Below are 16,170 nucleotides of genomic sequence, written 5' to 3' on the forward strand. Positions count from 1 at the left end.
ATAAAATAGATGTCCGGTATATTTATTTACATTTACACCAATATTCAATGGACTTTTGCTCAGGCATGGCACTACTATACACAAAGTTTCATCAAAACTGCTCGTACACTTTTATTTGTGTATTTCTAACCAATTGTATCGACCTACGAACAGTTGAAAACAATAACAAACTCAAAAATGCTCAATCTTTGTTTTGCTAAAAAAAAGGGTCGTTATTTTACACAATTATTCGGACAACAGGAGCACGCACAGTCCTACGTGAGTTCTCTTAATGAAAGACTTACTCTCAAAAATGAGTCCAATGATCCGTTTTCCATATATTCCACCACAATCATTACAGGCCTGCCTGCAAATGTACAAGCACAAAAATACCATCCACTTTACTTGTTATACAAAGTTACCAAAATGTGTCCCTCCCACTAAAAAAAAGTCCACCTATTGACACAAAGAAGGGAGATCGAACCTGCAGTACATTTTTAAAATGGCTGAAGAAATAAAAAAAGAAATCCGTTCTTTCAACCAAAGGTATTCATTCCATCCACCCAGCCAATTGGACCGGTTTGTGTTTGATTTAAACTTACTCGAAAACATGATTTCTCATGATTACAAATGTACTTTCAAAGATCCCAGTGGAGTTGGATATCAACTCTCTGACAACTTGGAGGCAGGTGTTGCGTGACAGTGAACGAGAAACTCCATACACACAAAAAAAGGACTCTATGGTAAAATAAGTTCTTACATAATGTCCTATTTCAGGGTTCTTTCATTGGAGAATGTGGAAAAACATTTGCGTGGAGGAGACAAGGTGAAAGAAACTGACAGCAACATATTTTCCATTTTGTGATGCAAGAGCACAATGTGGAATGACAGCATGAGGATATTCCAACACCGAATACAACCACGATGGTTCCAACAACAGTTACAGCGAAGAAAATAAATTGTTAAAAAAATCATACATTGTGATTTATGGATTTTTCTTTTTAGATTGTCTCTCTCACAGTGGACACGTACCTACGATAATTTCAGACCTCTCCATGATTTCTACGTAGGAGATCTTGCAATATTGTAGGGGGTTCAAATAATTATTTTCTTCACTGTGGGTTGTTTGAACTCACTGCCTTTGGTAATGATATTAAAAGTACATTGATAGTGCACAGAACATGTCAGCAAAAGAGCATTCCAATGAGGCTGCACGAGAAGTGAAAATAAGTGGCCTCAGATATACACGTACATAGAGTGCTGTGAAAAAGTATTGCATAATGTCTCCACTTTAATGTTTAAGCTCATCAGACAAATGAAATCCAAGTAAACTTAAAATGTTTTTAAATGGTGATTTCATTGACTAAGGAAAAAAAAAAAAAATCAACGTTATCTGGCCCTGTGGGAAAAAAGTTATAACCCCCTCTTGTTAAATCATCAATTAATTGTGGCTGATCCCAATTTTTGGTTAATATTCAAAGATTACACCCAAGCCTGATGACCTCCACAACCGTTTAATCAAGAAATTACTTAAACAGAATCTGTTTTGAAAACATCAAGTCGGACAAAAGATCTGAAAAAGCTGCAACAAATGACACAATGCTAAGAGATTCCAGAGCAATAGAGTGATATATAGCCATTTCTAAAGCTTTAGGATTCCAGTAGACCACAGGGAGAGCCATCATCCTCACATGGAGAAAACATGGAACAGCGGTGAACCTTCACAAGAGTGGCCAACCCTCAAAGATTAACCCAAGAGAACAACAATGGCTCGTCTAAAAGGCCAGAAAGAAACTCAAGACTACTTCTAAATACCTTTAAGACACTGTTTATGACAACAATGAGGAGACTGTGTAAAAATGGCAACGTTCCAAGGCGAAAACCCCTGCTGGTCAAAAAGAATGTAAAGGCTCATCTTACTTTTTGAAAAAAAAAAAAAAAAAAAAAAAAAAATCTTAAAGATTCCCAAGAATTTGGGGAGAATATAAATGTGAATTGACAAGATGAAACGTGAGCTATTTGGAAGGTGTGTGTCTCGTTAAATCTAACAGATTTCAGAAAATGATCATCATACCAATAGTCAAACATGGTGGTGGCTGTCTGATGTCTTGGACTGTTTCCTACTTCAGAACCTGGAGAACTTGCTGTGATTGATGGAACCATGATTTCTGCTCTATAGCAGAAAAACCTGTAGGAGAATCTTCACATGTCAGTTTGTGACCTCAAGCTGAAGCTCACGTGGGTTCTGGAGCAAGATAATGATCCAAAACACACCAGCAAATCAACTTTTGAATGGCTTAAAATAACTTTAAAAAAAAAAAAAAAAGGGAAGGAAACAGGAAGATTTTGGAACTGCCTAGTCAGAGTCCAGACTTGAATCCAATTGAAATGCAGTGACACGATGTTAAAAAAAGCAATTCCTGCTTGAAAAACCTTCCATTTGTTAAGAATTCCAACAATGCTGGAGGAGAAGAGAGGAACAAAATATCTCCACTGAGATGTGTAAGACTCATTCCCAGTAAGAGAAAATGTTTGATTTTAATTGTTGCCACTAATGGTGGCCCAAACATTTATGAAATTTGGAGGGACATTACTTTCTCACACAGTAACTTGCAAAAGTTTTTTTTTGTCCGTAATAAATGAAATGACCATTTAAAAACAGCATTTTAAGGTCACTTCGGTGATACAGTATTTGTCTGATGATGAAAAAGTGGGGAATCTATGCAAAAACAAAAGAATTTCAGAAAGTGCTAACAAGGTGGCGCTAAAGCACTACTTTCATACTCAGGATTTTCGCCTGAGCAAAAATTCAGCAAAAAGTAAAGTTTCAATGAATAGCAAAGAAAAGGTTATAACAAAAGTTGCAAATTACCAATGTGGAGGAACACTATTTTAAAATTAAAACGATTTTAAAATACCAAACAAAGGGATGCAACTGTGAGGGTGGGGAGGGAAAGTGGCAACTCTTCTAAGGGGCTGCAGATTCTCCACCCTGCTTTATCTAACAGCTGAATTGAACCCCCCTCCCCCCACCCAATAAAAAAAAAAAATGTACATCATTAAATTATTGGTGTTGTTGAATTTGTCTCCCACAAGCGACTTGCAGGAAAGTCACCAAGTCAAAATCTCTACGCCCCCCCCCTCACCCTACCCATAGCCCTTGTGGAACTGTGATATAGCGTGTGCTTCAAAATAATAGTTCATATGGCAGTTTAGCTCAATTCACCTGCCATGTCATCACATTAAATTCTGAAATCTTGCTTTGACATCAGGCCCCATCCTCAATGAGGGGTAGGAGGAGGGGGGATCCACCCACATGTCCCCAGCAGCCCAGGATGGCCCGTTACAAGCATGCTGATCAATGAAGAACAACCTATTTTGAACAAAACAAGAAATTGTATTTCTTACTTTTAAGTGTCATCATTTGAATATGCCAAGTTTGAAAACAACTAATTAGCAAAATGTGGACCATAAAAGTTCTGCCAGTACAGTTAATGAGCAAAAAGTGTGTTTACAACAGTCTACCGTGTCACCTGTTATTTTAGTGCAGGTATGACTGTCAGTCACAGCACAATAGCTGGCATAATTAGTCTCCAAAGAACAACAACAGATGGAGGGAGTGAAGGATTGAGGAAGGAGTGAGACAAGCAGACAGACAGAGAAAGGGAGACTTTGATGAAAGGCCTTGATAGACGAATCACACTCCCAAGCACAAATTGTGCCCGACTGTACTGTACAGTATGTGTGTACAAAGCAGAATAGACATTTTTATTGACCTATATGAATTCTTCCCCAGTTCCAATGTCAGATGACTGAACCATTGGTCAACGGGATCTCCAATAGCACTTGCACTGGAAGTACGTACACGAATCACACATTTGAGTAATCAGAGGGACACAATTTGTAAGAAGCCTGATTTAGTAAAATGTTTACACGTGTACAGAAGATGATCTACTCGCAGGAAGTAACCAGGATAGCGTCCCCCAAACGTGCAAACGTGCAGTGCCGTTCATTTTGTGCATTGTGGCAGGAGAACATGTAATTAGATTTATTCAACAGGTGAAGTGCGATTTATATTCCGATCATGTGACTGTGACGAATCTTGAACTAGCGCTTCTGAAATGTCATGCAAAGCGTTACCAACATAGTACAGGCAAAATGAGATGCACCAGGGAGAACGTTGACGCTCATGTAAACATTTTGGAAATGTCAAGAAAAATAACCGCAAACCCTTGTCTACCTAGCAATGCAATTTGTGAGTTTTTGAATCAACTAAGGGCTGGTCTGAGGCCAGTCAAAAGAAGGAGTCATGCCATATCACCAATGAAAGAAACTCTTTTCAACTCTGCACGATCCATTTCAGCAAGCTGTGAAATTGATGATGACCTCACCTAGAACAGTTTTCCTGGTGTGTTTTTATTTCATTAATTTACATGCACTTGGAATGTGTTAAATCAAACAAAGCATGGCTTTTAGGAGTGTGCTAGCTCACCCCAAATTATTGCAGCAATTTGCATTGGTTTGGTAAACTAGGGGTTGTGAGTTCGTATCTCTCTGGGGCCTCTAGTCCCCAAGAGGGGTTGCGTCAGGAAGGGCATCCGGCGTAAAGACTGTGCCAAAAAAATATGAACGTCCATCTGAGATGTCATGCTGTGGCAACCCCTAACGGGACAACCCAAAAGAAACTTACTATAGTCTGTAACTATATGTTTGCCTTTCCTACTAACAGTTCCAATTCACTCATTTTAAACATAATTTTGCACTTGCTGTGACTACAAAATTAGGATTAAAAAAAGGGAAGAAAATAAGTATTTGAAAACCCTGCCATATTGCAAATTCTCCCACTTAGAAATCATGGAGGGGTCTGAAATTTTCGTCATTGGTGCATGTCCACTGTGAGAGAGATAATCTAAAAATGAAAAATCCAGTAATCACAATGTATGTTTTTTTAATGATTTATTTGTGTTATGCAGCTGCAAATGAGTATTTGAACAGCTGAGAAAACCAATGTTAATATTTGGTACAGTAGCCTTTGTTTGCAATTACAGAGGTCAAACGTTTCCTGTAGTTGTTCACTGGGTTTGCACACACTGCTGGAGGGATTTTGGCCCACTCCTCCACACAGATCCTCTCTAGATCAGACAGGTTTCTGGGCTGTTGCTGAGAAACACGGAGTTTCAGCTCCATCCAAAGATTTTCTGCTGGGTTTAGGTCTGGAGACTGGCAAGGCCATGGCAGAACCTTGATATGCTTCTTACAGAGGCATTCCTTGGTTTTCCTGGCTGTGTGCTTCGGGTCATTGTCATGTTGAAAGACCCAGCCATGACCCATCTTCAATGCTCTGACTGAGGGAAAGAGGTTGTTCCCCAAAATCTCACAATACATGGCCGCGGTCATCCTCTCCTTAATACAGCGCAGTTGTCCTTTCCGATGTGCAGAAAAACACCCCAAAGCATGATGCTAACACCCACATGCTTCACAGTAGGGATGGTGTTCTTGGGATGGAACCTATCATTCGTCTTCCTCCAAACACGGTTAGTGGAATTATGACAAAAAGTTCCATTTTGGCATCATCTGACCACAAAACCTTCTCCCCTGACTCCTCTGTATCATCCAAATGGTCATTAGCAAACTTAAGACGGGTCCTGTGCTGGTTTAAGCAGGGGAACCTTCCGTGCCATGCATGATTTCAAACCATGACGTCTTAGTGTATTACCAACAGTCACCTTGGAAACGGTGGTCGCAGCTCTTTTCAGGTCATTGACCAAGTCCTGTCGTGTAGTCCTGGGCTAATTCCTCACCTTTCTAAGGATCATTGAGACCCCACGAGGTGATATCTTGCATGGGGCTCCACTCCGTTTGAAATTGACCGTCATGTTTAGCTTCTGCCATTTTCCAATGATTGCTCCAATAGTGGACCTTTTTTCACCAAGCTGCTTGGCTATTTCTCCGTGGCCCTTTCCAGCTGTTCATCCCTTTATTAAAAATGGCATTTCAAATTGGTAGTGCAAATATAAATTGATTAGGATTCAGTTACTGGTTTGTTTTGAAACTTGTCAGGCAGACAAGATAGGCAAATGTTAAATATTGGTTTCTAAAGTGAAACCATATGTTTGTACATGCCTTATTTTCATCAAACACAAAGATAATCAGTCTGCTTTGATCGAGGACAACAAATTGGAGAATATTTACAGTTGAGAGGCTCAAATTTCAACGATTTGTCCAATTTTAAGTTAAGGCCTCTGAGTGAGTGATTATCAAAATAGCTGTTGATTCATTTGATAATGGATTAATCAAGTGATGAACCTCTAGAGAGAACAGACAAAAGAAAGTCAGCCAGGTCAAAAATGCTCTTGTCTTTTTTTTGGGTCTCAGTGAGGGGCTGATTTATATTCACAGAGATGTCTCAGTTTATACAGCCGGCGTAAAAACAACCATATGTTGCGCTGGGTGAGCCCCATAAAACAGAGGTCCTTAACAAGTCAACAGTCTGTGCTTACACACTCACACCTCGCATGCATAAAACTTAGCCCTCCGTAAAAATGCCACTAGACACCCGCACGTGCACCAGAGGATAATCTCGGTTTAATGTTCACATTACATTAACACAAGAGGCTTGTATACTACACATATATGTATGACAACCCCCCTGCTCCAAAAAACAAAAAAAAGCTTACCTGTGATTCAACAGTCGTGTGAAAATCAGGAAAACAAGTGTGCAAGGTACTCGAAATTAAGAAATGACGATCAATGTTGGGTAGAAAGATCCATTTAAAATGATTTTTGTGTTGTGGTAATTTAAAGAAAAAATCCTGCTGGGAGTTAAGCAATGGATTTGTGCCACACAACCAATGTCATTTTTTTAAAACAACATTGAATTGATCTATGAACACAAAAGATGACAAAACATGAATGTGACCTGTCAGTACAGGAGCTTGGTAGATACGTCAGTATTTTGACACCTTGCAAGAAGATAGGCTTTCTTACTTTTTGTGACGACGCCTTCCAGCCTGATGATGTTGGGATGGTCAAACTGCCCCATGATGGAAGCCTCGCGCAGGAAGTCCCGCCTCTGATGCTCCACATAGCCACCTTTCAGTGTCTTTATTGCCACAGCAATCTCCTTCTTCCCGGGCGTTTTGAGGCGGCCACTGCACACCTCTCCAAACTCACCTAAGGCGGACAAAAACCAACACTTAAGGTGATGATTCCTAACCAGGGAGCTGTGAGAGATCAGAGAAATTATCCAATTGACTTAACAGGTCTGGAAATGATCATTTACCACAAACAATGTATCTCTGTATAACTATATATGCCAGTATCACACATAGGCAGCCAATACAATTAAATGCTTTTTCATTCAATGATGATTAGATGAATTTACACAATATTCCTTTTTATGTTTATCGGTGCTTTCACGTGAGTTTTTTCCCAGCCTCACATTGCCTTCAGGAGTCAAGTCACAATTATTGCACGGCACCAGATGGTACCTTTTATTTCCACCTGAGGGCAGTGTTGTAGTTCATACTCACCTGCCACTCACCTCACAGTTAAAAATTGTCCCTTTCAAAAAAGTTGTGTTGTGTATCTCTGTAAATAGTTTCATTCTTTATATAATGTGTACTTGTGTACTTGTATGAGGAATGGTAATAGATGACATCTTTTGAGTGTACGTAGACAAACACCAATTCTTGAGAACTATATGTTCTGAAAATCATCAGGTCATTAGCCAGAAAGCAAAAGTGATTCACGAAGAAGGCTCACATAAAGCTGTGAGAGTAAAGTGTGTGTATTCCTACCTGCTCCAATCACCCTCTCAATGCGGATCCGAGATGGGTCGATCTCCTTGGTAAACTCATGGACAGCCTGCGCAGGGTCTTCATAAGTGTCAGGGTCCACATAGGTCTTAATCCCAGGGAAAGGAACTGCAGTATTTGAAAGACAAAGTAGTATGAAGAAGTGGACTGCTTTTTTTTTCCTCTGCTATTTAATACGTTGATCAAGTTGAAGGGTGAAATTAATTAAAGAGATGATGATCAGTGAAAAAAATGTAATTAAACTCTTGAGCTGCTTTAATTAAAAACAGAAATGACGCCATAATGGAAAAAAAATGAATCTCATTGAAAATCTCTGCAGGAAAGCAAAGAGATGATCCTTGCCAATGATCATCTGATAAAATCTTGAAACATCTTGACTGTATTACGGAACTTTAATAACCTGTTTAAGCCTTGTTTAATGCAACCATCCATGCTGCACGAGTGTCCTTGAGCAAGTCACAAAATCTTTAACATAGCCTGACTGCCTGCAGGAGGGAAGTCAGACACAAGCTGTGCTTTCCCTTGGGTGATCGATACAGTACCACACAAAAAACAAAACAACCCCCCCCCCCAAAAAAAAAAAAAAAAAACAATAGCTATCAGTTGTCTTTGATGCATGAAGCAACAACCACAAAACCCTTAGGATTTAGGATTGTCCTCTCAAAAAGCTACACTACATTTTGCGCACTGATAATGTACTCACAAGGTTCAGGGTTGTACCTTCACTGGCTACTCAATTCAGTAAACCTTGTAAATTAGCGATATGGCACATCTTCTGTTCCTCTCTCCAGTCTTGCAGGGGAATAAAGATGATATAATACATTAGAATCGCTTGGGGAAAACCTGCATTTGGTTCTGCGTCCTGATTGGCTAAGGGACTGTAGACCATTGTCAATCAAGCTCCCCCATGCAAACTATCCTGTACATTACAGGCTTGCCTAATTCACATAATGGTTTGATGCTAGCAGTGTGGCACCTTAGTGCCGCATCTATGTAAATTTTCTCCATGTCAATCTCAAAATGTCGACAAAACTGCACCAAACCATTGTTTTCCTTTATTACAGTTCTGAAATATATTAGAATTTAGCATATCTGTAGAGAATATTCTTCCCCAGAAGAAAAAAACAGCGACAATAACTAACCATAACTATCAAGAGCTGCACAAGGATGAAGAGGCTTGAGATGCTCGAAGAAACCTGGCCGCAATTTTGGAATCAGCATGCCAATTTTATTTTTAATCAGCATAAAAAAACTAACCCCACATATTTTTTTTCAAAATAGTTTCCCAGTGTAATTAGATAGTTTAGATATGAGTATGGCTAGTTCGAAGGCTGTTAGCGCTGTTCATTGAGTCATCCATGACCAAGACAGAGTCAAATTCTTAGCTGTTTAAGCTCAAGGTGCATAGGATAGGAAATTATAACTACAGTAATGTAAAACAATGTAAATATACTTTATAGAGTATTTCGATATGGCTTGGTGCAGCCGCCTGAGTGCCAAACTACCTGGTAAGATCTCAAGCTTTTCCTTTTTGGCTATAGGTAAAGGTACACTGAATCTGGAGAGGAGGGGGAGCCTAGGGGCATATCACTTTTTGATGGATGTGCCCCTTTTCGGGAATGGAACAATTCCTTTTATATTGAGTGATTGATCTGTTTGTATCAAAGAGGTAACCACTGTTGAATATGTGGTTATTTGCACTGTTCGCAGTAGTGATGTAATCTTATGTCTCTCTTATTTAGCCAAAGGAGGTCAGAAATAAAAAAAAAAAAAACAGAGACAATTAATAAATATAGTGATGTAACGTATGCTTTCCAGTCATTTAGTTTTTTTTCTATATTTAATTTACTTTACATTATGCCAGTGTAAGTAATGAGATGCCCAGTGAGTGTACAGTGGTGCCTTGGTTCTCGAACACAATCCATTCGAGAAGGCTGGTTAAAAGCCAAAACGTTCGAAAACCGAAGCACGTTTTCCCATTACAATGAATGGAAAATGAAATAATGCGTTACAAGCCTAAAAAAATAGTTTTTTAAGAGATTTGTTGTAGCTTTTCCTGATAATAAACTGCATAGTAGAGATACAGGTATAGTTTAAATACTTTATATAATCAAATCATTCAAGAAATATATTTATTTTTTGCTTAAAATGTATGCTTTAGCCTAGTAAGAGTATGATAGGCTGGGAGAGCATTGCCGTATCTGTCGCGACTCGCCCCCCCCTTTTTTTTAATTAACAAAAGTGCAGAATAACTTTAAAAAAACAATAATCGGACGGGGGGGGGGGACAAATAGTTTTTTATTTGCACAGAAAGTACGTAATGTAAAAAAAAAAAACTTGCAGCTAGGGGTAGGGTTAATGGAACAAAAGAAAAAGCAATGCAAAACAACAGTTTCAGATGTCTTTGGTGGGGTGACTTGCCCCTTTTTCACAAAGAATGAATCTCATGTTTGTTTGTGCCATCTTTTCAGCACTTTTCTGAAGTGGCTCATAACAACATCATTAACATTTTCCAGTGCTCTGCAACATTCAGCTTTATTCAGGTGATGAAGTTCCACAAAATTATGGATGTCGTTCCATTTAGCGCAGATAGCTTTAATATCGCCACTTGAACATCCTTCCTGCCTTCAGCCTCATCAAACGACATCTCCTCCATTCTATGCCAACCATATCCCCAGCTAATTGCTGCCTGTTCACGAAAGAAAGGAGCAACTTTTCAACTTCTTCCAAGATGTGTGGCCTTTGCTTGGTCAACATGGTTGCTCCTTTAGCAACATCACTTGCTTTGAGGGCATCCTTGTGTTTCAGAATGGTGCTGATCGTCGATTTCGCCACGGAATACTTCTTCGATAGCTCAGAAACACGACGCAGACCAGATTCATGCTTGGCTATCAAATCTTTCTTGAGATTGACAGTTTTACGCACCACTTTCCTTTTTTCAGCACCAGCAGTTCCACTTGCCTTCTTTGAAGCCATGATCGGGGTTAATGTTGCTCAATTTGAAGAAAATAAGTCACTACAGTACTGGGAAACGTCCGCGAGCAGAAGAGTGTGTGAGTTAATTGGTTGCGTTGCGCGTGTTACGTCTTTTCCGTTTTTTTCCACAGTAACAAATCGTCGTGGGTCAGCTGGTTGGGGTCTACGAATACCGATTTTGGTTCGAAAACCAGAGCAAAAAAATCTAAAAATTTTCATTCGATTTGTTCGAAAACCAAGACGTTCGAAAACCGAGGTACCACTGCATTGCCTTTCTGAGTTCAATATCTCAAAACGTTTCCATTTGCCGTCATCTCTTTTCTTTACTTTATCATCGTCCTCCTTTTACCTCAAGCTTGTCCCTTCCTCTCAAAAGTATTTGCCTTTCTCAGCCATCATTTTAATTTGTGGCTCATGTCTAGAGCAATTCGGATACAACGAGGATTGGTTGCTAGGCGATTGGAGGGCACATATAGACAAACAGCCATGCAACCATTCAAACTCACACTCACACCGAGTCTTCAATAAAACTAACATACATGTTTTTAGAATGTGGGATGGAGTAAGACAAACTCATGGGTACCTAAAGAGAATTAATTCAACTATGAGTAGAACATGCAAACAATGCAGCCCTATGGGGGCACAAACCAGTGCAATCTGTAGGCCGGTCCCAAGCCCGGATAAATGCAGAGGGTTGCGTCAGGAAGGGCATCCGGCGTAAAAACTGTGCCACACAAATATGAGCGTTCATCTAAAGAATCCCATACCGGATCGGTCGTGGCCCGGGTTAACAACGCCCGCCCCCGGCACTGCTAACCTGCAGGGCGTCGGTGGAAATTCAGCTACTGTGGGTCTAAGACAAAGAAGAGGAGGAAACCAGATCCGTCGTCAGAAGAAAAAAAGGAATGCACAGAGCCTACAACTGAGTGTAGGGACTTTGAATGTTGGGACTATGACAGGAAAAGCTCAGGAGTTGGTTGACATGATGATTAGGGGAAAGGTTGATATTCTGTGCATCCAAGAGAGCAGGTGGAAAGGTAGTAAGGCTAGAAGTTTGGGAGCAGGGTTTAAATTACTCTACCACGGAGTAGATGGGAAGAGAAATGGAGTAGGGGTTATTTTAAAGGAAGAGCTGGCTAAGAATGTCTTGGAGGTGAAAAGAGTATCAGATCGAGTGATGAGACTAAAATTTGAAATTGAGGGTGTTATGTATAATGTGGTTAGCGGCTATGCACCACAGGTAGGATGTGACCTAGAGTTGAAAGAGAAATTCTGGAAGGAACTAGATGAAGTAGTTCTGAGCATCCCAGACAGCGAGAGAGTTGTGATTGGTGCAGATTGTAATGGACATATTGGTAAAGGAAACAGGGGCGATGAAGAAGTGATGGGTAAGTACGGCATCCAGGAAAGGAACTTTGAAGGGCAGATGGTGGTGGACTTTGTAAAAAGGATGGAGATGGCTGTAGTGAACACTTATTTCCAGAAGAGGAGGAACATATAGTGACCTACAAGAGCGGAGGTAGAACCACGCAGGTAGATTATATTTTGTGCAGACGATGTAATCTGAAGGAGGTTACTGACTGTAAAGTAGTGGTAGGGGAGAGTGTAGCTCGACAGCATAGGATGGTAGTGTGTAGGATGACTCTGGTGGTGGGTAGGAAGATTAAGAAGACAAAGGTAGAGCAGAGAACCATGTGGTGGAAGCTGAGAAAGGAAGAATGTTGTGCGGCCTTCCGGAAAGAGGTGAGACAGGCTCTCGATGGACAACCGAAGCTCCCGGAAGACTGGACGACGACAGCCAAGGTGATCAGAGAGACAGGCAGGAGAGTACTTGGTGTGTCATCTGGTAGGAAAGGGGAGAAGGAGACTTGGTGGTGGAACCCCAAAATACAGGGAGTCATACAAGGAAAGAGATTAGCGAAGAAGAAGTGGGATACTGAGAGGACTGAGGAGAGGCGAAAGGAGTACATCGAGATGCGACGTAGGGCAAAGGTAGAGGTGGCAAACGCTAAACAAGAGGCATATGAAGACATGTACACCAGGTTGGACACGAAAGAAGGAGAAAAGGATCTCTACAGGTTGGCCAGACAGAGGGATAGAGATGGGAAGGATGTGCAGCAGGTCAGGGTGATTAAGGATAGAGATGGAAATGTGTTGACTGGTGCCGGTAGTGTACTAAATAGATGGAAAGAATACTTTGAGAAGTTGATGAATGAAGAAAATGAGAGAGAAGGAAGAGTTGAAGAGGCAAGAGTGAAGGACCAGGAAGTGGAAATGATTACTAAGGGGGAAGTCAGAAAGGCACTACAAAGGATGAAAACTGGAAAGGCAGTTGGTCCTGATGACATACCGGTAGAGGTATGGAAGCAATTTGGAGAGATGGCTGTGGAGTTTTTGACCAACTTATTCAACAGAATACTAGCGGGCGAAAAGATGCCTGAAGAATGGAGGAAAAGTGTTCTAGTTCCCATTTTTAAGAACAAAGGGGATGTTCAGAGCTGTGGGAACTATAGAGGAATAAAGTTGATGAGCCACACAATGAAGTTATGGGAAAGAGTAGTGGAGGCTAGACTCAGGACAGAAGTAAGTATCTGCGAGCAACAGTATGGTTTCATGCCTAGAAAGAGTACCACAGATGCATTATTTGCCTTGAGGATGCTCGTGGAAAAGTACAGAGAAGGTCAGAAGGAGCTACATTGCGTCTTTGTGGATCTAGAGAAAGCCTATGACAGAGTACCAAGAGAGGAACTGTGGTACTGCATGCGTAAGTCTGGTGTGGCAGAGAAGTATGTTAAAATAGTACAGGACATGTATGATGGCAGCAGAACAATGGTGAGGTGTGCCTTAGGTGTGACAGAGGAATTTAAGGTGGAGGTGGGACTGCATCAGGGATCAGCTCTGAGCCCCTTCCTGTTTGCAGTGGTAATGGATAGGCTGACAGATGAGGTTAGACAGGAATCCCCTTGGACCATGATGTTCGCAGATGATATTGTCATATGCAGTGAAAGCAGGAAGCATGCAGAGGAACAATTGGAAAGATGGAGACATGCACTGGAAAGGAGAGGAATGAAGATTAGCCGAAGTAAAACAGAATATATGTGCGTGAATGAGAAAAGTGGAGGGGGAAGAGTGAGGCTACAGGGAGAAGAGATAGCGAGGGTCGACGACTTCAAATACTTGGGGTCAACAATACAGAGCAATGGAGAGTGTGGTCAGGAAGTGAAGAAACGGGTCCAAGCAGGTTGGAACAGCTGGCGAAAGGTGTCTGGTGTGTTATGTGACAGAAGAGTGTCTGCTAGGATGAAGGGCAAAGTTTACAAAACAGTGGTGAGGCCGGCCATGATGTACGGATTAGAGACAGTGGCACTGAAGAAACAACAGGAAGCTGAACTGGAGGTGGCAGAAATGAAGATGTTGAGGTTCTCGCTCGGAGTGACCAGGTTGGATAGATTAGAAATGAGCTCATTAGAGGGACAGCCAAAGCTGGATGTTTTGGAGACAAGATTCGAGAGAGCAGACTTCGATGGTTTGGACATGTTCAGAGGCGAGAGAGTGAGTATATTGGTAGAAGGATGCTGAGGATGGAGCTCCCAGGCAAAAGAGCGAGAGGAAGACCAAAGAGAAGGTTTATGGATGTGGTGAGGGAAGACATGAGGGCAGTTGGGGTTAGAGAGGAAGATGCAGGAGATAGGCTAAGATGGCAAAAGATGACACGCTGTGGCGACCCCTAACGGGACAAGCCGAAAGGAAAAGAAGAAGAAGAAGAAGAAGATGAGTAGAACATGCAAACACCACACAAGAAATCCAGAGAGAGGTTTGAACCAAGCAACTCAGAACTGTGAGGCAGAAAGATGCAAACCACTAAAAAATTGCACTGCCCCATCAGACAGCATACAAATCAATGCCACATTACTGTCAATATTACAAATATTTAAAAAAAATTGCCGTTTCTTGATTAATTTACCATGTCCATTCTGATAATTGGTCCTCCTCTTATCCTCGGAGGTCATCTTCGCCTTTATGTACCACTGACACCTGCAAAAAACACATTGAATGAAATTCAAGGGATCCAAATAAGCTTTTTTGCTTCCTGTGTAAGATTAAAGATGATAAATAACAAGCTAAATTCACAACCCTGCTGAGAATTCTATGACATTAATACATTTAACAAGTGGGAGAGGAGAAGGCTGGGTGGATGTTTAATATCTCCCAATAAGCAATTGTAGTGTGATAATACATTTTTTCCAGTGGTAAGCATAATGTGGATACACTCTGCAATGGTCGTCATTTATAAAAACGTCCAAGATAGCCAACAATGACTTGATTCGTTCATCAATCTCATGTATTTGCTGCTTTGATTGGCAGACCAAACTGGCAATTGTTGAGCCACATGCTGATATTTAGGGGTGGTGAAGTTTATAATGTGAAGGGTGCAAGGCTTTGCTTTGATTGTTCTTGCTGAAGAGAGACTGTGTCAGAGCTACATGCGAGTGTGTCTGTGAAGATTTTACATAATCTGGGTGGCCAGATTAGAGGTGGTGTCAGGGTGCTCTGAGCCACGGGTTCCCAGCGTGCGCCGGGACTGAGTTAAATCTGTGGGGCCCCGGACACTGATGGACAGAACAGATAGCATGGTATGTGACACAGACAGGAAGAAGTTGAAGGGGATTTGGAAAACCGTTGTTGACCTCTGTTGATGAGGTCAAGTTGTTCATTAAAGAAATGGCGGCGTGCGCCGTTATCAGTGGTTTCCAGTCATTTCCTCTGATCCCCTTTATCCGCCCGGTTCGCTCTCTCCCTGTCTGACTTTCATGTCCAGGCCGCACGCGTAGACACTGACACGAATACTTGTTATGAGAAGAGATTTTTGCAGGACACACTCGCATTTGCATAAGCACTCAAAAACAGGAACTTCAATTAAAGCACTTTGCCCAGAGCGCTAATCAAAATATAACAGGGAGTCAAACCGCTCCTCTCTAGCCTCAACATTCCCAACGGTCACGTCATAATAGCAGAGGTCACGCAAAAATGGAAGATTACAAAAAAAAAGAAGAAGCTCTAGTGTCAATTCAAGGACAGAAAGAAGATTTCATCTTATCGTTTCCATGTATCATGCACATTTTAAAAGCAAGAAATTCAAATTACAGGAAGTTTTAGAGCAGCAATGTCCACCTCCTCACATTTTAGTTCCTCTTACATCCTCCTTTGCAAAACCTCCCATCAACAAGAGCCCTGTGAAAGCGCTCAATGTTCTCAAGCTGCTCAAGTACATTAAAAAAAGACCCAAGTCCCTCCTACACAGAGCAAGTGGACTGCATATTGTGAACAAGTGGTTTGCTGCTCAGTATGTGTTTGTGTAATGAGGGGAAAACAACCCACTACCACTACTACCCAGCAA

At 41.2% G+C, this 16,170-nt stretch overlaps 1 protein-coding gene across 1 annotated transcript in view; it reads right to left on the reverse strand.

The window, feature by feature from the left end:
* The window catches only part of LOC133512288 (ephrin type-A receptor 6-like), an 83,333-nt gene that overhangs the window by 7,773 nt on the left and 59,390 nt on the right, over positions 1–16,170 (reverse strand). The window contains exons 7-10 of the mRNA XM_061841765.1: positions 14,737–14,807; positions 7,779–7,904; positions 6,967–7,152; positions 285–346 (exon numbers count right to left, since the gene is read on the reverse strand). Of these exons, the coding sequence (XP_061697749.1) occupies positions 285–346; positions 6,967–7,152; positions 7,779–7,904; positions 14,737–14,807 (445 nt within the window). The remainder of the gene's footprint in view (positions 1–284; positions 347–6,966; positions 7,153–7,778; positions 7,905–14,736; positions 14,808–16,170) is intronic.

Source organism: Syngnathoides biaculeatus, chromosome 14, assembly GCF_019802595.1.
Source record: "Syngnathoides biaculeatus isolate LvHL_M chromosome 14, ASM1980259v1, whole genome shotgun sequence".
In the NCBI taxonomy this organism is placed as follows: domain Eukaryota; kingdom Metazoa; phylum Chordata; class Actinopteri; order Syngnathiformes; family Syngnathidae; genus Syngnathoides; species Syngnathoides biaculeatus.